Raw genomic sequence first — 25,698 nt, forward strand, 5'->3', positions numbered from 1 at the left:
CCGATAATGCAGGTTACGCTGTCGGTAATGTAGCGTGCTCGGCCGATAATGCAGTTTACTCTGTCGGTAATGTAGAGTGTTCGGTTGATAATGCAGATTGTCGACGCATTAATGCGGATAATCGATCATGCAGATAATTCTGCAAGCATATGCAAAAATCACGGTTTTTTGGTAAAAAGACGCGTAAAAAATGACAAATCGCAAAAAGTCTTGACAGCAGGATTACCGGGGGAACATGCTCTACAGGATGCAACAAGATTCATTCCGATTGGTCAAGCCATCTCGGCGTAATCGGTGAACAGACATTTAAAAAAAAAAAATATATATGTATATACATGTCGAATTGATTAACCTCCTCCTTTTCGAAGTCGGTTACAAAATTTAGCGATGTCACTCGTGAGCAGTTTCCTTAGCTTCTTTCAACGCGCTCCGGTTCTCCGGTGCATCCTTCCAGCTGCTACCAATTCGATTCTTTCCAGTCGTAAAAATATCAGCTGGAACGATTACCCTGGAAACGCGGGTTCCTTGCTCGGTGTTGCGGCAAGAGCAGCGCGGGCAGGTCAGAAAAATCGCGTTTCTAGGCTGCGCGTATTCTGAGCGTCTTTTTTCGTCACGTCGCGTTTTCTTTGCCCGGGAACAGTTACGCTCCTGCGATCTCGCCGAGAATCGCTGGGGAGCGCCCTATCCGTGGAATGTCAGGGGGGAAGATCGAATTTTGTGGGAACTCTGGAGCACCTCGCGGGAAGATCCCTTGACGAATCCATTAGAGGGGTTTTCCGCGAAGGGTACCGTCTCGTCGCGCGTAAACGAAGACCTCGGTGCGTTACATCGAACCAGATCAAACGCGGATGCGTTGGGAGTTCTGACGCTGCTGCACGCTAGGCGAATTTTTTACTTCGATACTCGAGACACGAGTACAAACATTTGAAAGAAAACACTAGTCAAACCTGTTGCCAGATGATTCACAGCGGATGCGTCGGTGAATGGAAGCAACTTATCTCCGCAAAGGTGTAACCTCGCGATAAAACTGGTGTATTGTTTGTACACGGGGCGTTTCTGGAATATTTGAACAGATTTCCCCGGTGTAATCTACTAATCGTTGGCGACAGGAAACATCGTCTCCTAGAGTTGTACTCGACAACGGCCAAAACATCGCGCGTTATATCGAGGAATATAAAATAGAACAAACGGAGAGTCATCCGATTCACACCGTCGGTTAATGGAAGAACAAACGCACCAGTCAAAGGAAATACAGAACAATCCTGTGAAGCAAGGTGTTATGAAAAAAAAAACAACAACTTCGACGCGTTTGCACGGCGCGAATGTCGCACGTACGAGGTGATTCTCGGAGAATCGCTGGGAATCAGGCATTCGTAACAGTCGTGTCATCCGTTGTCATACCGATGTCATCGCATACGGTTCCCCACGTGGCGCCCGGTGACATCGTTTCCACGTACTTTCCAAATCGGTCGCTCGCTGTCGAACCGTGATTTTATGGTTGTTGCGTTTGCTCGGTGCAAGAGTAACGGATCTGCGCGCGATTCGGTTGGCCGTGGCGCCGTTATTTCGCCGGGCGTAGCTGTCTGCATTTTTCAAATTCCGATCGCGAGAGGGAAAAATCGCGGTAAGAGGATTAACCGGGACAATACCCGCCCTGTCTCCTTTTTCACTGCTGTTCCTTCTTCGTATCGCGGTGGAAAACAACGGTCCTTCGATATTTATTCAACCTCCTTCGGAATAAAATAAAACGAAGCGAGAAGTAAGCATTTTCAGAACGTTTCGACAGAATTTCTTCCGTATTTTTATAAAAATTATATCAATCATAAAAATGCAGATACCGCCGTAAACAATTCCGTATATTGCGATTCGTAAAGGAGTTTAATGCCAATTCTAAGAATTAATTGCCAATTCTAGTGCACCTTTCCGCGTAGTAGAATCGTTTTCACTCGGTTCCCTGGCAGCAATAACGCGTTTACTTCATCGATTTCAAACTTGCAACAATTCATGGCGCGACGGACACTTAACCGAGCGAGACTCCACAATCGGCGCAATAAGACGATTTTATCACGTTACCGATATTACCTATTCTCTCGGCGGAAGACGAGCATAAAATCCTCGTTACGATTCGTAAGCCAGACACTTGAAGAACGCGCTACACCGGAAACCATACACGCTAAAACCCCGTTAGTCTCGAAATTCCAAGAGCACGCTGCAATTTGGAGTTCAAGATACATGTATGTTTTTAATCCTGATGGGAAACAAGGATTCGCATGATCGAAGTCTTTCTGGTTGGTACATTTTCCAACGAAGATGCCAGGTGATTCTCTACTTAATTATGTATGCAGCCGCCCAAGAATTCACGATAACGATCTCGAGGTCCTCGTCTCGAAGGATTCAAATTTTTCGAGTACGTTTCGTAGACGAAGTATCCAACACGATCAGCGATAGAGCAAACGCCTACGATCGTTCTCCGAAGAACACACGGTGCGTGCCATTCATCTTCGAATACCAGAGACGACTGTACGCGTAGCACGCATGGAGAAGGGACGTGAGAGCTCGCGTCGAGTGAAATTCCGCCAGTTTTCACTTAATAACACCAAGATAGCGCGTCCACGTTCGAGCTGGAATTTTCTGGCAGTCGCGACTAGCGGTGGGATCGAGATGCGATTTTATGTTCTCGATACACTGCCTTTGAAATTGATACGATTACGTTTGAAACCGATACTCTTGCGAAAAGCTACTCTGAGAGATGTCATCGAACCACTCGAGACTGAACGATATATTTATTTGTTAAATTTATATTTCTTTATGAAAAAAGACGTTTCTCTGGCATGCACGTAAATAAATATCCAAAGCTTGAGAAAGTTACCATCGACGGTGAAACCTGCAATCTAGCACTGGATTAGATACTGTTCATGCGCTCTCTATATTTGGCGTGAAATGGTTCGTACAACGCTGGATTGACGCCATCGCTAGTCGAGTCGCGCGTCGTAATGACTAATGACTAATCAACGAGTGGCCCGTCTGGCGAACCCGGATTCCACGGCTTGTCCTCGCGACTGACGCGTGTACGTGCACCACCGGTTCAAGCGGACCCTGGTAAATATTTATGCCAGCGTACTCGCACTTTCTCGCTCTTCCAGCTCGACGATTCTTACGCCCAAGATTATTTATGACCGCCTTGAAATTCCGGAAGAGGAAGCGTAACAGGAATTCCTGACCAGGGCGACAAATCGTTGCCTCGCGAATCGCGCGCGAGTAGCTCTCTTCGAGGAATTCGCGACACCGAATGCCAGTGTTTCACGGTCACCCGTGTTACGAGGAATCACTTGGAAATTCTGAATTAAATTTGTATATCTTTCCTCTTCTCCTTGATTTATTACACGATGAAGACCACGAGACACCGAAGCATCGGGGTGTGACAAAAATTAGGGGTGCAAAGGTCTCGTGGGAGAAATTTCTCTGGCGACAAGTGCGCACGCGAGCGATCATGTTCGAAGCGCGTTGACCTCTCCAAATACGTTAACTCGTAATTAGAGAAGCTTTATTAACGTAATGGGCGCGTGGGCGGATCAGACGTTCCTCGGTATGGTGTAACCCTCCAACCAGTGTCTTCCTTTCCGAACGACTCCGTCTTATTCAATCATGGCACGTGCATAAGTATTACCTCCTCAGAATTTTCAATGATAATTGAGGACTCGTTCTTTGGAGTATCGCGTGAATAACCTAATTTAATCAGCTGCCCTAATTCTTGATTTCTATTCTTTCTTCCATCGCATTACACTTACTCGCGATACGAGTTTGTAGAATTTCGACCGTTCACCTGATTTTATTTACGTTATCGATAAGACTGTTGACCAGTTCATTGGACACGATAAGCTTATCGGGACATGTCAAATAAAATTTTTTAATACACGCTCATTCGACGCGTTTTATCTCCAGATCTTGACGTAGCACTTTGTCGCTAATATACGACACGATAACCGATATTGTTCGCAGCCATTTGTTTGAGAATTCGCGAAGCTTATCGTGGTCTGATTTCCTGGAATATTCCCATAATCGGATCCTATATGAGCCTCTGAAATCGGCATAAGACTATTTCCGATTCTGTTGGAAAACTTTCTGCTTTAAAAATGTTTGCGTTTCGCTTTTCTTTCCCCGGCTGCCGCAAGCGAGCCCGGAGTCGGAGGCAGCTAAAAAATCTGTGATTACAGTTTCTGGGATCGTCTTCGATAAATTCCTTCCATCCCCTTCAAAGTGGTCGGTCTCTTTGCGCGTCTCAAACGTCTTAAATAAGTTTCCTGCAGAGGCGTATCCTATTTACGATATCGGAGGAATTCTAAACTTCATTTCGCAAGTACGATAGGAATCCCGTGGACCGTGCTGCTCGAACGGATCGAAAGATATCGAATGGCGAGGGACGGAATATTGAATTTCCCAGGGAAGCGAGAGACAATCCGAGACGGTCGCTTGATTTGCTGGCTTCCCTATCATTTTTTATCGCCTTTCGAGCGGAACGTCTCGAATGCGAACCAACGCCATGCGAATAACTCGGCCCTTTGCGCACGATGCATTTCTCGGATTTTGCAATTCAAACGCGGAAAAATCTCGCGCCAGCGAAATGGCCGAGCCGGAGCACGATGATCGTCGCGTTTTCGAATACTCTGACCTCGTAGCTCGTAATCCGGCAATTGTCTCGTCCCAGCCAGGAACTGCGGAGAAACGAGGAGAAAAGGAGCAGAAGAGGGTGGAAAAGAAACCTGGCGCAATTAGGACTCTCCTATCCGGGACGACGAGATCCCTCGAGGGAGGAAGCAGACCTTCGTTGCAAACGATCGTATGGAAGAATTCACACCGATGCCCGCCGCCAGTTGGTAATTCCTCGTCGAAAAAGGGAGTAGCGAACCGATCCTGGTTAATTCCTTTCAACGATACAAAAATCCAAGGACGAAGAACAGAGCAGCAGAAAAAACCTTCCCTGGTTCCTCTTAGATGCGATACTTATGATTGCTTCGTTCTAACAATGCTTTCTAACAGAATCATTTACATTATCGTAGACACGGTACATATCTTAATTAGCGTCGAGGATTTCTAACGCAGCGTAACATCTTTTCTCTGAAAGCTGAGGCGAAAGGTATTCGAAATGAGAATATCCTTGGTATCGCGGTAATTAAACGTTGTACCTTTATCTCTCCCTGGTCTTCTCGCCAGCCAGGAAAATAACAAGAATAGCTTCCAAGGGAAGAAGTATAACATTTACATCAAAGAAAACTCCGTTTGATGTTAAATGTAAATAAATTTCTCACGAGATAGTTAAGAATCTTTCTTCGTTGTTAAATGCAAATCGGATCTCGATGAGACGGTGAGCAAGATATGATACATTTTTCACCGATCAATTTAGATCAATTGAAATTTTTCGCAGTTGAAAATCTTATTAATATAAAATCGAGATGGATAATATTTTCTTGTAGATGGAAAAGATGGTGTTACCTTTGACGACTCGAATTACAGTCGGAAAAGCTCTCCGCCTTGGGTGAACGGAACCCACTAATGCACGTTCAATGAGTGCAATTACTGGAAACGGAGTGGAATTGGAAGTAAACGAAGGAGAGCATCATAGAACGCAGTGCTTCCACGTTTCCAGGCTCGTGATGATTCAGTTTGCTTTATTGTTTGCTCGACTAAGTATCAAGTTTGCGTTACTATCTGCAGCTAACCGAATTTACAAACTGGAAATAATTGTTATCGTTGCGGTAGACCTTCTCGAATCGAATACTGTTTCACCTAGACAATCGAGCCAAATTAATGCACCGAAGGACAGCTAAACATCTGAAGTATTGATTTAAATCTGGTCCGCGTCTATTCGAACAGCTTCCCATGATCGCGGAGCTCGAAGAAAGCGAAACTACTCGATAAAATACGCCTTACACCGTAAACGCGAGCAAGGCAAATTCTCAGCGCGTGTGCGCACCCGACAAACGAGTAGCCATTGAATAATCGCGCGAATTTATGGATTCTCCCGTGGGTAGACGGTCTATCGAATAACTCAGGTACATCCGAAACCTGTTCCTGGAATTTCTTTCCCTCACCGGGACATTCGGCGCTGCCATCTTAAATAGTAATTGCAACACGTTCGTTCCGTTGATTGTGTCGATCCCTACCAGCGACGAATGACGTAAACGATGACTCCACCGCGCGTGAAAAGCTACGAGCCGACGGATCGTCGTCAACGGATGACTAACGTCGTCAACGAGGCATTAATAGACGGAGTCAAGCGCGACAGGCTCCTCGAGAGGAACTGGTGGTTTCCGAGAACCTCCATCGGCTGAATAACAAAAAGAAAAACACTCAAACGTAGAATAAAATCTTATGGGTTCCCCTTTGGTACCAGCATCGTGGGTAGATATAAATAAGCACGTTGTATCTCGTGATAGGTGACGCGGCAGACGATGAGTCGATTCTTCGTGATAAGAATGGAAAAGTTTGGAGTCATCGTATGGTATGGAAGATAAATAGACAAATTTACGTCGAGGAGAACGGAGGGGAAAGATTTGACTTTTAAATACGAAAAATGGTGAATTTTCCTAACCGACTCACCCTGGCCTGTTCTGGAGCATCGATCAGAGTCAAAAAGTACGAACCACCCCTTTTCTAACTCTGGTGAATAGCCGACGCGTATCAAAACTAAAACTAACTCCCTTCCGGAGACGAGGTCCGCCCGTTCACCTGGTCCTTCCACGTCCCGGAAACTCAACCATGGATCCCGCCATGGCGCACAAAGAAATGGAAGGAGCCTGGCTTAAACCCCCTGCGAGCGTGTTAACAAATGTCGCTAGAAGAGAGCGTTTCGCGCAACTCGGCTGCACTTCGCTTTGATCGCTCCCTCGTGTCTGCTCAATTGAATTTGCTCGTGGCTTGCGCGTCGAGCGAAACAGAATTTTGCCGGTAAACAATTTCGCGACACAGCCCGCGAGAGGAAAAACGAGAGAGCAGAGGGAGAGGGAGAACGATGAACGTTTTGTTTGAACTTCTGGTCAACGAGAGGCATGCGTAAACTGTTTCCGCGCCGTTGGGCCCTTTCGACGACTCGAACGCTCTTGGTTCGACCTAATTATCGGGATTAACTGTAAACAGACGCTTTGACTATCCGATTCTCGGTCCGAGTCCGTTGGAAGCATAGAAAATTAGGTGGGAACGCGTTTCTAACCGAGTAAAAGTCTTCTATCGCTTTTGTTTCAAATGAATATTCATGACTGAATATGCAATTATGTTGTACGTTGTACTTGACCAGTGACCTCCATATGCTCGTCACCATCTTGGAAATTTTATGCTGTAAATATCGCGAAATTAAAGCGTTCGATGTCTAGAAGAGATTATTTCAAAAATCACTTACAGTTACGGCTACTAATAAAGTTGGATATGCGTTTCTGCTTACCTGTAACAGAAAAGGTAATGCACAATTAAAAGATTTGCAACTTCTATAGCGGTGAAAATGTTTGCAAGAAAAATTAAACAAAATTATTATTTTCCACCGTGAACAATGGAAACGTGGAAGTTTTCTTTGTTCAGAGGTAAAACTTTGATACAAAATTAGTCACGTTTAAGGACACCTGTCCCTGATAGCTTGACGTCGCGTGGCTCCGCATGTCCTGCCAGAGGTGCATGGAAAATTACAAACGACTCGTCTTCTCCACGCCCTTCTGCGTGTAACGGGAGGCCGATGATCGATATCGAACACCGTTGGAAATAGCATCGGAGAAGATATTCACCCTGCGGATCGTCAGACGCTCTCGCAAATATCTGCGCGTTGCGATCGCCCGAAAACCCGTCCTAAATAAATTCCTGCGGTCATGAATTTTGCGCTACGCTCGCGCCACTTGGAATCAGTTTGAAATATTAACTTCCGCTTGGACCGAATCGTGGATGCTATTGTAGCTTGCGGCGTTAATTCTAAGTGTCTAGCAAACTCGAATAATAATGTACCTACGCCCCGAAAAGTATTAAATTTCTTAGCGAGACTCGCTAAGGTTGAAACGTCAAGTCTGATTAGGTGACCAGGTCGAAGAAGCTACTTCGTCTCTATGACTGCAATATCGATGATCTCATCCGCCTATAAGCATGATTGATATCACAATAGAAGCTGCGTATGTTTATCGTTCCACGTACGAATTTATGCTCGCCTCGAGAAACAGCCTTGACATTCCACGAGAAAGACGTGGCTGCGCGTTGTGGCAGACCAGCGACGATTAATCGACTCCATGCAACGCTGAACAAACTTTCGAGATCCGTGAGACGCATTCTTCACCAAGCGTGTGTGGCTCTTCAGCGTTCAACTACCCCCCCGAATCGCATGAATGAAACCGTTTGCTTCTGGCCGGTTGAGTTTGTTAACCTCGCTTTGAAAAATAACAAACGAAAAATCTTTCTGTAACAACATCCAGATATTCCGTTCTAAAAAGCATTCGAGACAATACGCAAGTAAAACGGAGCAGCGAAGAATGTTGGCGACGTAATAGCCGGATAAGTCGAAGAAAATCCTCCAACTCGCTGCTGGCCGAGATTGCATCCAAGGTTCGAGTTCAGAATTAAAGTGTCACGAGACATCTCCATGAAGAGGGATTTACGTCAAAGTACAATGCGGCGCTGAAAAATTTATCGATCCCCGCGACTCCGTGCTCCGTTTCGCTCCAGACAAATTCGTGAGGATTTTCTGCGACGAGATGAAACGCAGACGTACCGGTAATGTAATAAGAAGCAGACATCGAATGAACCGTGAACAATGATCTCAGAAAATGGAGGAAGAAATTTAACGTTAACGCAAATAGTCGCCGTACATGCTACCGCCCATCGAAGAACCCTACGAGCCATACGCCGTGGATCGCTGGTGCATTCGTATACCGATCAAAAGACGAATAAACATCGAATTCCCTCGAAAAAAGTGCACACGTCCTCGGCGTAAAACTTCAGAGAACGATACCCTGAAAACGGCGAGCGAATTGCTCGATAAATCGCAGCGAGGGCAGCCTAAATATCCCCAAGACTGGTCGAACGAATTCCTTAATAAAATAAATATTCGTCGACGGCGTTGAACGTCGACTCTTGTAAACGACGAACGAGTCGACTTCGCTCGTAACTTCTTTCCTCGCACTTTACCCAGACTTCACGATGCATTTCTCGTCTATCTCGAGAAATCGTAAAGTTTCGTACGAGGTTGGAACGTTGACTCGATCGGTCAGCAGCCCTCGTAGATTCCTTTCACGAGAAAATCCCTGGGGTGCCGAGGAGTTTCGCGATCTAAGACCGTGGTACACGTCCCCTCAACCTTCTTCTTCGGAGTCGTTGCAACTCCTCAGACTAAACAGAAGCCCGCGGCGACGTAAAAAAGCCGCGATCGCGGATCTTGCGTCTCGAATGGAAGACCTTTCCGCTGCACGCCGTAGGAAACGCTTTTCCAGGGCACACAAGCTCGGCGAAATTAACCGATGAATCTTCTATGAGCCGCATTTCTCGACTCGAGCCCCTTCCAGGGCATCGCGGGCTGCCCGGAGAGCCATCTTTCACGCGGAACTGGAAGAAAGGAGCGCCAAGGGTTGCTCCCGTCCCCGATTGCGGGAACAAGGCACCCGTTCGACGGCCAGACTCTTAGGAGATGGTATTTTTGAGAGAGATTTTTGACGACGTGGAAAGTTTACTGTATTTTACGCTCCACGTGTCCGAGCAGATTTATGATGCATTGTACGAGGGTATTTACCGCGTGAAGCTGAAAAGGCAGACTCTGAGTGATCTGTTTTTGCCCGTGAACCGAGTTTCGTAATAATATATCACGATACCGGTGCTATTAATCATTAGGTTACGTCGGTGTCCAACTTTCCATGAATTCCCGTGATACATATACAGTCGGTCCCATAAGTACCTTCTATGTTCATTGAAGAAGTTTGTCTAGATTAAATGATAGATGTGATTCTTCCAAATAAATTTTTCATTTCAAATTTTTCTAAAGTCGAATTAAATTCTTTCTTTCTCGATTTACGAGAACTACTATAAATACATTTAGTCATCGAGAACTCCTTAATTATCTAAGGCATTCGCAAGATCGGTGGGAAATGTGTCTGCGAAGATACAAGTCGCAAGTTCCTCACGAAACAACAATTGAATCATCGTTCCCGATTAAAGCGTTGCGCAACAACAACCGATTGCGCGAGCGTTTTAATTAGTCTCCAATCGCGACGAACGAGTCGCGAGACGACTCTCTCGAAGAAAGTGTTACAAAGACGCAGAACAATGATGATCCTCGGATGTTACGATGTATCGGAAAGCGGTGCATCGAAATTTCTCGCGTTACGCGTTTCTGATAGTGCTTTGTTAAAGAACAACGTGGGGTAACTCGAAAATTCAGTCCACCATCGGAGACTGTTACGAGTTTCCTGGCACGAAGTAATCGTGTTTTTTAGCAAACAGTGTCGAGCGTCGTTCGACCGAAGGATTCGTTCGCGCGTTAATTATCTTGCTTACGAGGCAAGTAATTACGCGTTCGCGGATTCATGCGCGGCCCAGCCCGTAGAATTAAGTTTCCCGTATCTCGTTCGCCTTATCTTTTCTCAAGGGAAATTATACTCTGTCCGGGGGAAAAAAGTTCTACCTCTTTCATTTCGGGGCAAGTACCCTCTTCATGTCCCGTTTAAAGCCCTGCCCGTGTAAAGTTGTTCTCCGTAGATCTTTGAATGCAACCACGGCTTGTTTATTACCTTCCTCGTCTTGTACATTCTATAGAGCCCTTACATCCTATTGTACGCACAGCGAGCCAAAGGGATAGGGGAATAACTATACAGAATCGAAACGGTATTCGCCATCGACGTTCGCAAAGATATATATTTAAGTATTTAGTCTTTTACGCTTAGTAATATAGTAATAATAGCGATCTGAGTTTTCTGTACGTATTCGTTGTACACGCTTTGTGGACTATACATTTGAGGCTAACGCTGGATGTGGTAACATTGATTCTGTTAATAAATCTAATGAATCGTGGAATCCTGAATAATATTCAGTTTTAGTAGGCTTCTTAAAGAGTTCTTCCTACTTATCGTGGCGAGAGGCTGACGTCAGAGGCGATTACGGAGCGTGACGTTTCCTGCTTCGCAGCGACAATAAAATTCAGGTACATGTAGGTATCAAGTTCAAGGACAAACGACGGAGGCTAGAAAGGTAGCTTTAGGGTTAATTTAGGTGGATTTACGATGGCGGTGGAAATAGCCCACTGGAATCGTACTCGTTCCATTGCAAACGCGAGAGCATAAGCACGCATCCTTTGTGTTTTAATTTTGACGACCTAGATTCCACTCAAGAAGCTCAAAAAGAATGTCGAGAGTCCTAGGAGCCTACGACAGTCCGTAGACAGAAAAAGAATGCACGATATTGTGCGAGAGATCGTCGCTACTTTTAATAATTCAACATTAAAATCGCTCGAAACCTCTGGACAACAGCGTAATGTATCTTATGCAACCTCGGAGGACATTCGTGTACAACAACCGTAAATATGTAATTGAAAATGGAGTTTACGATCCGTGACAGGAACTCCTGTTAGGTTCTAGAAGGACTAGTAATTATTCGAGATTATTATCCGATTTCTCTGCAACTCCTTTCCAATTTGAATATTCAGGATCTTTTCAATGTCCTTCCGATCCACGGATGAACATACCTGGCCAACTTTCTCGAGAAAAAGCGACCGATTAGGCAAGAAAGTGTGGAAAATGTATTCGATTATTGCAGTCACTCCGTAATTAATACGAAAATCGCAGCGAGAGTAGCACAGTTTACACCGATAATATCTACATTTTGTAATCCTCCTACTTTTGACTCGTCCATTCCTCCAAAAAGCTAATACCCTCCTTAATCACTACTCGATCGGAGTTTCCACGGTTCTAAGCCGATAAATCGAGATCCGTCGAGCAGAGCCATAAGTCTCGTTCAACGAGATCGGCGGGGGAACGCGAGGAGGAGCGATACAAATCCACGAAACGACGGACGATCCCATTAGCTCTGGTAGCCGCGGTCCACGCTCGAGGACCCCTGAAGAAGCATCGCAGACGTCGAATTACACCCGTCCGTTCCCTCCTTCCTCGTCGAACGACCAGGAACCCTCGACTCAAAGTTCCTACGGTGTTATCCAAGCCCAGCAACCGCCGACAAGCTGGCGGCTCTCCGCTCAATGAATGATTTCCGCGCGCTGTTGCCACATTACGTCTGCATTCTGCACCCATTACTCCTTCTCCGCTGGCGTCGCCGTTTTATCGTTTCCTGCAGCACGCTATTAAACATTGCGCAATTATGCCTTTACCGCTGACCTAACAGAGTCTGGGTCTCGTCGCGCCAGAACCTACGTCACCGTTTCACTGACTCCGTGGAACGTCTCGCGTTGTCCGCTTCGCTGGTTCATGGTGCCCATGAACGCCGAGCGCGGAGAAAATTGCGCCCGGCTCCTACAGGGCACCCCGTTTTGCTGCAGCGGGTTCCCTACAGGCTCTTTGTTCCTTTCCGTGAGCATTACGAGCTCCTTTGATCGTCAAGGTGGTTCGAAACAGTGCAAGGCCTCGAGCGAACGACGAATCGGTCGCCTTCGTGTATTATCCAAGGATTTGAGGTGAAAAAGTAGAAGAAAACTACGCGAAATAACCCGGAATAGCACGAAAACTAAACTTCTATTACAGGTCTCTAATGATCTTACTTCATCCACTAGAAATACTGTTTACTCAATCTCCGGAAAGTTGCGTATTCGACCCTATGACTGTGTAATCGAAAAGGAATAAGTTACTCGTGGGACGACCTAATGCACAGCTCCGTTTCCGACCACGTCTATTGCGCAATTCCTGCGGCGTCGGTTAGGATTGCTAACGACGAATCGCGCGTATTAGACGCCAGGAGATGATTGATCATTGGCTGAGGCGAATGATTAACCGGCAACACCGCAAAGGCGCGGCCGCTGCGACGTACTTACGAGACTCTCGGGGCTTTCCTCGCGGGAATTCTCTTGCTTGCGAACGAGAAAAAGGTACGCCAGTTCCGGAAAGACTCTCGCCACGTGGGTAAACAGGCTTTCCACGGAGGAAGAGCAATTTCTGTCCGGACTTCTAGGCTAGAAACGCGATCGCGATACGCCCTCGTTCCCACCGGGCTCCCACCGAGCCAGAACTCATTCATCCTCTCGTACAAGTAATTGACGCGACTCTACTTTATCTCGTGCACACTATATTTTCCTACAAAACTATAGATATCGTACTCATTTGTTTCTCAAAATTCTACTGCCCTAGCGGATACACAAGGTAACAACAACACGTTTCTATTCGCTGCTTCATCGACGAGACAATTCTGCGAATATATGAAAATACTTGCGCGCCGCGTGGAAATACTAAAAAGATGGTTCATCGAATATTTTCCTACGCCTAGAATCGTCACTGAAATCAGTCAATGATTGTTGCCGCGCTGCGAGTGAATTCTGCCCCATTGTGCGACGACCGAAACACTCGATGAGCACAATGCCCCCGATTCGCGGGACGAATCGATCGATCCCGATCGATTATCTCGTCTAATGAATGCGCAAACACGGATATCTGAAAGGCTGGTATGTAGTTCTCCTATCCCCGGTGGGAGTCGAGTGCCTTTCATCGTCGCTATCGGGTTTTGATACATTCTGAACCAGGCATTACCGCCGCTGTTATTTGCGCTTCGATTACATCGTGAAATCTGTTCTTAATCAATTCTGTGTTATTCGAACGCTCTGTCAGCGAGATAGAGTTTAGTCGGGCCGATTGCGTCGATTCGATCGCGCACTAGCCATGAAAACGCATTTTCCTTGACGAAACTGTGCTACATCATCCTCGATTAATGTCTACACCAGTAAAGACTCTTTTAACCCAAATATCAATCGTCCCGAAGTAAAAACTGAGAGAGCATGAACGCTGTCGCGATGCACTGTCCTTACCGACTTAGGGATTCGAAGCATTGAAATCACCGGCACGAAGGAAGGGAAGAGTCGACGGTTCGAAATTTAAATGCCTCGGACCACTCGCAACACGTGCGATTAGTCCACGAGTGTCAACAAACTAGAGGGGCCCAGAGGCATAGGGACTAGGCCACTCACTCGACACGAGTGTCACTCGCTCTCGTCACTCTTATGGTTTCTCTATGACTTTCTTCGTCGCGTGGTAGACCTTTGATGCGAGCCGAACAGCCAATAACAAAAACGCGTAAATCTCGAGGGAAAATGGCGAATCTGATTCGACGATAACCTAAAAAGCGACTATTTCGTACATATTCCATTACGTTTCAACCTACTGTTGCATCAGTACTTTTCAATTTTCCATTGCTAATACGTAAACTGTAATTTTAGGAAGAACATAATTGTTCTGTAACGAGTAATTCAAGTGACGAACATTCAAGTGATCGCTGGCTGAAAAGTAATGAGCCGACAATGTATTCCCAAGCGTTATATTCGAACACAATGTTCGAAGATGCAACGTCAGCGATTCGTTTAAATATTTTCTTAATATATTCCAGCGTGTTCCTTGTGTCTAAACGCCTCGAAAATTAAACTTCACCTCGGCCTCCACGGCAAACGTTAAACGCAAATCCCGCAAGAACGCCGGAGGGATTATGCAAGCTGCGCCAGAGGACACATAGTTTGAACAAAATTTTCGCGGCACGCCGTACTATTAAAGTCCTGCATGTAAATTTGTTCCGCGACGTACGCGCTGTTGCGTCCGCGATGCACGTGCAGTAAACCGCCTAGATTTACACGTACCCGCAACAACGCACGGCAAAACACGTAGACATACGTGCTTCGAGCGCGATTCACCGTCCAGCCTGTTGGTTACTTTCAAAGTAACACGTGTTGCATGATCAAACAGTGCATGGAAAGTATCCGCGGACCAGGGACGTTAATAAGATTCTCGAACAAGATTCGATAAACGCGGAGAAATCTGAGAACGGTGGAACAGTGAATCATTTGTCGGGGCCTGGGTAAGGGTTTCCGGAACAAGGGAGGCCTGTTCACTGGAAACCACATTTTAGGAGGCCAATACGAGCCCCGTATATAACCCAACCGCAGGCTGAATCACCGTGATCCAGAAACCACCGAAATTTCAACTAGTCGGATTATCTTCGGCAAAGGGTAACCGAGGGACCTGACTCCCTTTTTCTAAATTATTCGTACGTATAAAACGTACAAATTCGTTCATCTCGAAGTGCCAGCGAGAAACGATCAAAGTGAACGAGGCCTGAGGATCCAGCAGGGGCTGCAGGGGTTCCCCTAAAAACAAAAAGGTGGCCACGACAATGGCACAGACTTTTCGTGAGAGCGCTCCGTTAAAAGGGAAGGGAAAAACACGAGTCCCTTGATCCTCTTTCTCTATACTTCCATCTCCTCCCGTTCGTTCCTTCTTTTTCCCTCCCACGCAGTCCCGCTTCCCTTTGTCCCTTCTTCTCACAACGACCGACGACCTCCCGCGATAGCGATAGCCGGAGGAAGTAAACGGAAGACGACGAGAAAAAATAGGGAGAAAAACCACGTGTAGATAGTCGGTGCACTGCACTCGCGGGGTTTGTTTACAAGCCGTGGAACTCGACTCTCTCCGAGTTCCTGAGCCGGCGATCGAACCACGTCGACTTTCCTCCTGCGTTTCCCTCTGTTGCTACACCCTTTTCCCCTTGCACCTTCGCTCTATCGTCCTCTTCCTGTCTCCTCCCCTTTTCCTCTCTACTCGAGCAGTCCACTCGTACTCAACGAGTTCCACGATTCACGTAGCGAACGGCAATCGAGCTCGGCTGAACCGCAATACGCCTTTTCGGAGCAGACATGTCGCTCGTGGGCCACGAGTTACGTATTTAAACTTATAGACGGTTTTGTCCGAACCCAAGTGAGAATATTGAACGTAACTAAAAGTACTAGAATCGCTACGATCTAGCTTTATGGATTCTTGATCTGAATAGAAGACCAGATTAGACTAATCCCACATGTCCATTCTTAGGGATCCTCCTGAGCGGTCCAAAATAAAAGATTTTGCCATTCGAGATGGTAAACGAGAAGATTAGGTCTGATAGTGCTCCAGGTTTGAGTGCATCGATGCTCTTGGCATTTTACGCATTTACGGCGTATGTTATGCAAAACATATGCAAGATGTGCGCAGAATATATTTTACAAATCAACATGATAACATTACTATTTAAGTTTGAACAAACGCATGCAGTCTGCGTCCATACGTTTAGCATACAAATCCGCAGTCTACTTGCTACGCAAACAGAGACTCCTTTTCAAGAAACGGGAAACCTCTAAATCTCTATACGAAAGCTTTCAAGAGGCCAAGAGGACACGAAATGATCAACTTCATTTTTGGAAAAATCATAAATTTAAGTGTCAAAGCACTTGGTATAGTCATAACTTTATATATTTATAATAACTTCCCTGAATAATAAATAATTTATTTCGGAGGCCATTTCATGGCATTTCTCAACTTTTTGTTTCACGGAGTTAATCGATTTGTCCAATGAACGGCTCAAATGAACTTGTATTTTCGTGTTGACGCGTTGAACTCGGTTGAGATCGAGCAAAGATAGCCCCAGATCAGAGAATCCCCAAGACTCACCTATGACGGTGTTAGCCGCGACTTCTTTGGCAGCAGCGGCCGCAGCAGCCGGCCCATGTGCCAGGAAATCGCTGAGGGACAAAGACGATGCTATAATCTGTCGTTTCTCCTCGAAGTTCAGATAGTCGAGGCTGTTGCTTCTCTGAGGTCCCGCCACGATTGTGACGGTCTTCGCCGCGTGATGATGATGGTGGTGTTGTTGATGCAGATTGTTCTCCGTGGACAGATTGCCGCTCTTCTCGTTGTTGCCCTCGTTGGCGGCTGGACTGGGCACCAGGTAGACGCCGCTGACGCGTATGGACATCGTCGAGGGGCGATCCTTGAAACGGCCGCGCTTCTTCCTCCTCCAGGGACTTAGGATCGCGACCAGGCCCGATAACGAAGCTACCGGTTGCTGGTCGGCTGGAACATCCTTACTACCTGGTCGAGAGGTCGGCTCGCGTCGCTTGTTGCTTCGCGGCAGCTCCACGGCTCAGGGTTTGGTGCGTTCGGGCTCGACGTGGAAATTTATGGGATCCCCTGAACGCTGTTGAGACCGCACAGCGTTCGCGATCACCTAGGGCTCTGCTATCCTCTAGGATCTAGAGTCTAGATTTTGGCAACTCGGTGCTCCTACGAATCGTTAACTCGAAGAACCCCATGGATGGAAAACTCCTGGGATTTGGATCGAGTCTACTCTTATTGTCTTCTATCCGGTATAAAAGGTATAATGGCAGGATAACGCGTGGAACGGATTTGCTATTGGCTTAAAGTTTCGCATTAATACAAACGAACGAAGCTTTCGTTCGGATTCCAATACATAAGCTTCCGTCTATTGGTCCGAAGACAAAAGGTCGAGAAGACTTTGCGTTTGATGTTTGTTTGTAGGTTCGACGGACTTGAGTCGCGTGGGCTCGGGTAACCGCTTAAATTGGTACGATGCAGCAGATTCTCTTGCCCTCGAGTGATGGAAGATTCGACGTTGTGGCACTGGTACGATCCATGAAGGATAGGTCGGAACAGGTGGCTCCAATCGTAGGTCCGGTGGCGTTCGCGATTGGAGAGGATCGCGACTCTTGCGCGCGTGTTTTTCTCTCTCACGAAGGAGCCACGAGTACGGTCGACGCTCGATGAATCGTCCTGCGCAATGGGAACCTGGTAAAGTTAACTGCCTATGGTGGTAGCCAGAGTGTCGCGAATGGCGTGCATTGTATCGTTCGGGCAGAAGCCGCCAACGATTATGTCTCCGTCCCACGAAATGTCTCTCGCAGAGTCGCGGTCCACCGCCCCTCTAATTACAAGCTGCTTAATTGGAGGCTACAACGCGTGGCCCTGATACGCAGCTTTCTGATTCGTTTGGGAAACCACGCTGAAATCGAACGAAACGCTCGCACGCCGAATCTTCGACTCTACGATATTTTACTGGCTGCTCAATTCAACGAAATAACTCGACTGTCGCTAATCGAAATCGAGTGACGCGAATTCGAACCAAAAATTGTCGATTTTTTCGAAAGTTTCTATAATCGTAGCAGCTTCCCTATCTCGGTTCGGGTACCAAAGGTTTCAGTTTAAACGGTCGAATGGCCTCGACTCGTATTTTGCGAACGTCAGACCCTACTGTTTCAACGAGAAATCATTAATAACGAGGGGAATCGGCGAATCTCCATTACCGATCCCTGTACTCTAGCGAAACGTTCAGATAAATGGAATTTCGCTGTATCGGGTTGGTGCACGCGAACCGTCGCTTATGCAAAATTTGAATTTCACGGTATGCTGACGTAAGTTGAAACTACGTTTGACTGTCAGTTATAGATCGTACTAAAGAGGAAGCAATCCCTCGCGATACGTGCGAATCAACTCTGAAGGAAATTTCTGAATGTTTTTTTAACGCCTCTGGACAATGATTAAATGTGTAAAGAAGAACGGCGCAGCCATGGCTTCGTTAACCTTTAGCCAACGGAGTTAAATACCACCCATATGGCTTCAAAGACAATAAAACGGGAATTGAAAATCAAAGAGGAGAAAAACGTGCTCCTTACGTTTTTTTTTTTACATTACTTAAATAGGAATAAAGGTTAAACATCGGTGGGCATTTGTACTTTTTTTTTTTTTTTAAGACGCCAGAAATACACGACGAACGTGTTTGACAAATGCAATTAAAATCGATAGAAAAACCAGCGTCGGTGACCGGATAAAAACTGGAATACGAAATTTGAACACGTCCACCCTACTTCTTTGATCTTCCGCCAACAGGTTTTCATTCCTTTCAGCGACCGATCGATACGGAAGGTATATTGTTCCGAAATGAAAAATTCGTGCAAACAGCGTTGAAAGACTTTTCAACCCTCGGGAAAAGAATAAAAAGAAAAACACGTGGAGATTAAACACGACGAAAAATATCCAAGTAAATCGCAGAGTTATGCACATCTATAAAGCGCGCACACTCGTAGTAATTATTCACTCTTAACCTTTCTTAACTTTGAAGTCTCGTTGCGCAATAATAATAAATTGATACGATTATCGACGTTGCAATGGAAAGAATAAGACGACACTTTTCGCTCACCGATCTATAAATACCAGCGACGTTTTCACCAAAGATTGCTCGTGTTTATTTTCGACGCTCGCGACTTAATCACCATCGCGCAGTAAAATATCAATATCGCGTTGGTAAGGAACGGAAGTGAGGTTATAGGGCGCGCAATAACGATACTACCCCGAACGGAACGTCCGTAAACCTAACCTGCGTTTGATTCGAAAAGGCGGCGAGCTGACGAAGGTCGTGACACGAGCGTTCTCTCGAGCGACCGGAAGAATATCCCAGCTGTCGCGTACACGAATAAAAGGCGAGTTTCGATTACGTAAAATATTGTAAAGGCTGTCTGGTGTGGCCATCGAGCCACGTACGAGTAACCTCAAATCGGAGCGATGAGCAACGCTCCGTTCGAATAATAGATGATGGGAGCATGGTGGAGCAGCATGGTGGCCGGTGGCCGGTGCGAGATGCATTTCGCGGACGGAACGGCGGGACAAGAACGAACCGGGGTTATTTACTTCGCGATTCCTGTGGCAGTGGATGGCTCCGTTTGGCAGGACTCGAAAACGGACGTTTCCTTTAACAATAAGTTATATCACAGCGGTGACGATTCGCGGTGCAGGCGTCGCCACTCCTTCACGGGACACCTGTGTGCCTCCTGGCTGCAGGTGAGAGGAGAGCGAGACGGAGAGAAAGGACGCAACGATTATAAACACTGAAGCACATAGTATAACGCGCGTATACGCACAGAAACACAGGTGTAAATGAGACGGAGTAATATTTTGCAGGCACAACTGTGGGAAGGCACGGGTGCCACGAACTCCGAACTTAGCACGAGAAACGACGACGACAACGACGACGACGACGACGACGACGACGACGACGACGCCGACGTCGACAGGAAAAGCACGCACACCAAAGTTGACACACACGCTCGGTCCTACGCGAGAGATACTGTGTAAACGCTTAGACGTTTTCGTCGACTGGAAGTTAGCGAATAAACCAACTAGACGGGGACGCACACACGCTAGGGACGGATTCGCGACGGAATTAATTACGTGTGGATCCGATGCAACATGCAAAAAGCAAACGTAGTCGAGAGAAACGGGGAAACAACGAGAACGACGACCGCGCCACAAAACACACCGAGCGAGGCTCGCCGAACACTGAGGGCGGCCATGCGATCGCCGCGCCGCCGTGCGCTGCCAGAGAACATCGCCGACCACGAGACAACGCTCCGAATGGGGGAAAGTGAACTTCCTATACTGCCTTCGACGTAATTTTTCATTAATAAGTTTACGGAGGGTCCCTTCTCCTGGCCTCCGTTTACACCAACAGAGTACGGATGCACGCAGCGTGTTCTCTCTTGTAGTTCCGAAACATTTCAAATTTCGGAGCGCTCTTCATCAGATACAAATTGAAATGGAGCGAAAAGAGACGATTGCCTAAACCTTCGAAATTTTCGCGAAAACTGGACAAAAAATTGAAACTGTTTCAGGACCGAACACGTGTATTTTTCTTTATCATCTCACCGTTTATCTTTCCGAACCACTCAACCTAATAAGATTGCAAAACACCGTGCCATCGAAAACAAACGACAATTGGTCTCTTATTTGCGTCGATCGGAGATTAAGAAAGTAATTGGAAACACCATTGTCGCGAGGCTTGTAACGCTGGGAAAACGTCGTTCACGTAACGAGCACGTGATAGTCGTCAAACACAATGTACGACAAACGTTCTCGAAGCTTATCGTTCCAGCTCTGTGTACGTTTCCGTACGTGCTCTTTTGTTGCTTTAATTGAAGAAAATTATAGATTACGTTGGAATGCCGTCCGTGCCGCGCATTATACTCCGAAAATGTTGACCACGAGTGGCGCTCGTGATCGACTTTGAACGCGTACAATGATAAACGCAGACCGCAGTCACGCAAATATGCACCAACGTTCGACTCCTCTGAAATGATACCTTATTATTCGCTTCGCGTCTCTTCTTGGTTTTCTTAAGTTTGTTTGCACGCTGCTCGCAGAAGCGTTTAATTGCTCGATAGACGCAACGTTCAATTTCACTTGTTTCGCCGGGATTGTTTTAATTACACCTTTTAATACTCGAACGCGGCTAACTTTTTGAATAAATAAAGCACGAGCTCGTCCCCGTACCTGGAAGGGCTGCAGTTTTAATTAGACGCATTCAGCTCGTGCAGGCGTTAATGAAATTCCGATGCAAAGGGTTAATTGAAACTTCGAGCTAACGATTAGAGAAATAACGATTTCGGAGTTCCACGACCTGGACGGAGATGTACCTAGAATCTTACATTTTCTTGGACGTTATCGTTCAAAGTACACTGATCGGATTCGCCCGAAATCTACGGTTCCAAAGTGAGAATTCGATAGAATTTTGCTAACCTGTCCGATCGAATGCGATCAAATTTGGCTACAAAGGGTCCGTAAGTGTCTGCTCGAACGATAGTTGGTCGATGGATGGATTCGACCGTAGACGGGGGCACCGAGGCGCGAACATTCGAACTGGAAGCCCGCAGGCTGGAGCATGACGCGAACCACGTGGTATTTCCGAGGCGTCTAGACTCCCTAATTTAAACCGACTCGCGGATCTACCGACGTTTCAGCCCCGTCTAGCCGCTGTCACAACGAACGACTGAAATATGAGAAACACTTTGCGGTATACGCGCTCCGAAAAGAGAAGCGGATTTTTTCGCGATTATCGCCACTCCGAATAGCCACGATTGAAAACAAAGACTGGTCGAGGATTCTGCTTGATCTCGAAAGCAAAAAGACGAAGAACCGATGCGCGAGTCGATTATAAAATTTGGCCTCAATTACGGAAAATAAAGGAAATAAAGGAAATACGGTGAAATTCGGGTTGAAAAGGTGGACAAAAATAAAACGGAAACGGTATTATGTTCTACAGTTTGCTAACCGGCGCTCGCATCCTTTACGCTCGATTGCTGCTTAAGCAACGTGCGTCTGCGTCGAAAAGTAGCGGAAACTAGGGTCGGGAGATGCATTTATTGGCACGAGCCCAGTGGAGTCGTTTCTCCAGCGTGGGTCTGGCCAAATGTAGCTCCGCGACAGGGAAGTCTCGCGACCAGCGCCAAGGATAATTGCGTCCCCATCAACGGGAAACAATGCAGTTTGAAATATATGTCTGAATGAGAGAATAACGTGGGTCGATTTTGACTCAACTTGGGAACTGGACGATCAACTAATTAATTATTTCGGCATGTGTTAGTAACCAATGAATTACGTCGGTCTACAACCTTGCCGCGTGGAAAGGTCCGCGGGTTATTGCACGGTTCAATGGTCAAAGTACTTCCGTCTATCGTCTCCTCGCGACGCAAAGGGTCGTTCCTAATATTAAGTCAGGTATAAACTTCCCTCTGACTCGATCCATCGGTCGCAGGTGAATTAGGGTCGATCCACCGAGGAAGAAACGACGCTTTGACTTAGCCTAGACCCGTGATATCGGCTATTCGTCGATTGGAACTGTTTAGTCGAGTCCAGGCATAACATTATCGCCTTTTGTTTTCGATGGTTGGTAGCATCGGTAAGGTTCACGGAGCAAAGCCTTAGAATTGGCGGTATTAATCGGTCGAACAGTTTCCAATTACTGAATAGCTGATCGATACATAATTAATTTGATCAGATTGTGCTCAACGATTAATAGCGTCCCGTTTAATGCAGGAAATGCTAGATAAGCCTTATCGGTGAGTTCATCTAGCAGATTCGAGACCAAACGCAACGATAATGCTCCGTGCGTTAAACATCGAACTTATCGTCGGATAATTTTATTCCATACATGAATCGAAAGCAGGCAACCCGTTTGCGATATGTTGGGACCATAATCCGGCCAGAAGTTAATGCCGCGATATGACAGGGGTTAATACTGTGAAATGCATATAATACGAGAGCGTTGTATCATTTTGTAGCCACTTGCAGTCTTACCGAACGAAACAATTTATTTAAACGCAGATGTTTGAATGGTCGTGCAAAGTTCTCGCGGGTGGATCCGGAATAATCTATTATTATCCGGTATGTTGTGAGCAATTCCTGGAACCGGCATCGGGTCGAGCGAACGCCGCCCACTTAACCGTATTATTAATTGCAATAAGGAACGAGTGTCGTCGCTGACCCGAATTACGGGACAATTTACAATTAAGTGGCGGAGACGTATAATTAAGGCAAAGTGACGGTGCATCAGCGAGAACCGCAACCGTCTAGCGGCAGCTGGTGTTGCACTTACGCTTCCTTGTGCTTTCGCGAGTTCCTAAATGCAATCTGGCCGCAACAAGCAACCGCGGGCCCAAACGAACCCGTCGTAGCTGCGAGAAAATCACTTTCCACGAATTACATTCGCGGGTCCCGGCGTTCACCGCCAGATGCAGCGGGAAAAGTGACACGCGCGAATTTGCTTCGCGATCGCGCGCCACGCGGATGCGACCGACACTGCATTCCGTTTGCAACAGTTCGGTCGTGTGCAGCGATAGGACTGAAACGCGTTCAAATTTCCTGGATATAAAATTCATTCAATTACCAAACGTTTACAGCAGTTTATAACACTGGTGCTTCTTCTTTTACACTGTATGACGTACGAATGTCTAGGTGTCCATGTCCTAAGCGTAAGATTTTAATTCTTCGCGTATGAAAATTTTAAATAGAACTTTTAAATAGAACAAGTAACAGAGAAGGGAGTCTCCTAAGCTCCGTTATCCGTTCTTTATAGCTAAGTGATCTACGGAGTGCATGTAAAAACTAATTCAATAAAAAAAAAAAAAAATATGTATGACGCTCTTAGTGTCGATAGTTCGACAGTCGAGAACTTCGAGTGGACACGTCATTTCATTTGTTCTCCCTTTGAACTGAACCATGTACCTTAGGAAAAACAGGAAACATGGTGTGTGTACTGAACAAAGGTTATATATGTAGAAATGAGAGGAGAGAAATCTGAATTGTGTGTTAGAAGGAGAAAACTGAAGGAAAGAAAAGCAAGCAAGAAAGATCGGGCGCGCGGTCACCCATCTTCAAGTTGCACGAAAGCGAGAGGCGCTTAACGTGGAAATCATCGGAGTTGACTACGACTCTCGTCGGCCAACTCCGTTTCGAGGAACTTATTTCGATATCTTATACGTTCTCGAAATTTAAATACTCCATTCCTTTATAACGTGAACAGTAATAAACATTAATCGAAATAATTTACTTAATAAAAGTACACGTAGGATATTGGCACCTAGACGTAACCAGAGTAACGATAAATATTTCAATAAACTAATCTGCCGTACATTCCTATCTCGAATAATTATACAATACTAAAACGAATTATCAAGTATATTACTTAGAAAACAACTTATAAAAAAAGATGAGGCTCGTTCAGCGTTCCATTCCTCCACATTTCCTTTCGCAACATTTACAGTAATTATAAACATTTGTAGACGTACTAATTTATATGTTATTAAATGAATTGCATTGAATGCCAGCGGGAATGAACGAACTTTAGAGTCTAACTGTTTATCGCGAAAGTACAGAACCAGTTAACGAGCCCATAATTGGCCTTGACAAGCATGGAACGTGAACACCGTATCGACGAAAGGATCTACGATTAACTTTAATGCAAACTAAATGCAGTTATCGCGTGATCGCGCGATAAAGCTGCCTAGGTCCGTCAGATTGTTGACCAACCGATTGGATAAGATATTCTTCGACACGATAATGGCAGGAAATGGACGGCAGCTAAGGGGGATGGGAACAGTGAACGAAGTAACGAAGAGATTGCTTTCCTTATTATCCTCTGAATTCATCCTAGTTCGCCATATTAGAGCGTCACGACAGAAAGAAAAAATAACAGTCTCGCAGGAAGCTCGGTTGTTCTTTAACCACACATTTTCAACCTCGGTATTCGTTTCCTATTACTTTACATCAAATAAAATCCATAAATTGTGCCCTGGTACCTTGCGAAAACTCTGAAAAATAAACCACCGTAATTTCAAGACATCTGTCGAGGTTTATGAAAATGGCCAAGGAGCGGGAAACGTTAAAAGAGTTTAAACCTTTATTCCCGCAACTTGGTGGTGCTCTCTCGCGGAGTTTTAATGGACGTTAGAGAAAAGTAACATCTTCTCCGCGGAAATATTATCCCTTCTAATGCTAGTTTCATTATTTAATTATACCCGATGGGTAATCCAGAATCGCGGCGCATTTAATCGGGCATTTAATGAACTCGTTGTCTGAAAATTAAATTCTTTTTCCTCCTCCAGTTATGGTTTCTCGACGAAATGACGAGGAAAATTTAATCCTTTTATTGTCGCGACATTAAGGGAGGACACGTAGTCCCGGATACAAAGCGGGCGCAATGTAATCTCGACGAAAAAAACTCGGAAATTCGGGTATATTAGTAAGGGATAAAGGTATACTAACATCCGCCGCGATATCGTCGCTGTAGAGTACTTCGCAAATGTAAGTAGCAGTCTCTGCCAGTTCTCCTCAGATTAACGTAATGGAATAAATTACTCCGAGTTTCAGCTGCCACGGCTTTTATCCCTGC

The 25,698-nt window shown here is 45.9% G+C and overlaps 1 protein-coding gene across 12 annotated transcripts in view; it reads right to left on the reverse strand.

The window, feature by feature from the left end:
* LOC128891508 (phosphatase and actin regulator 4) overlaps nucleotides 1-25,698 on the reverse strand; it is a 224,540-nt gene that overhangs the window by 167,621 nt on the left and 31,221 nt on the right. For 2 of the 12 annotated variants that reach the window (XM_054151003.1, XM_054151000.1), the window contains exons 1-2: nucleotides 19,665-20,475; nucleotides 16,635-17,753 (exon numbers count right to left, since the gene is read on the reverse strand). The exons of 3 other annotated variants lie outside the window; for them this stretch is intronic. In XM_054151003.1, the coding sequence (XP_054006978.1) occupies nucleotides 16,635-16,938 (304 nt within the window). In that variant the 5' untranslated portion in view covers nucleotides 16,939-17,753; nucleotides 19,665-20,475. Of the gene's footprint in view, nucleotides 1-16,634; nucleotides 17,754-19,651; nucleotides 20,485-25,698 lie in introns of those variants that run through there. 7 more of the 12 variants (XM_054151002.1, XM_054151004.1, XM_054151008.1 and 4 more) reach the window with 7 other exon arrangements.

This window comes from Hylaeus anthracinus, unplaced genomic scaffold (genome assembly GCF_026225885.1).
Source record: "Hylaeus anthracinus isolate JK02 unplaced genomic scaffold, UHH_iyHylAnth1.0_haploid 12002, whole genome shotgun sequence".
NCBI lineage: Eukaryota > Metazoa > Arthropoda > Insecta > Hymenoptera > Colletidae > Hylaeus > Hylaeus anthracinus.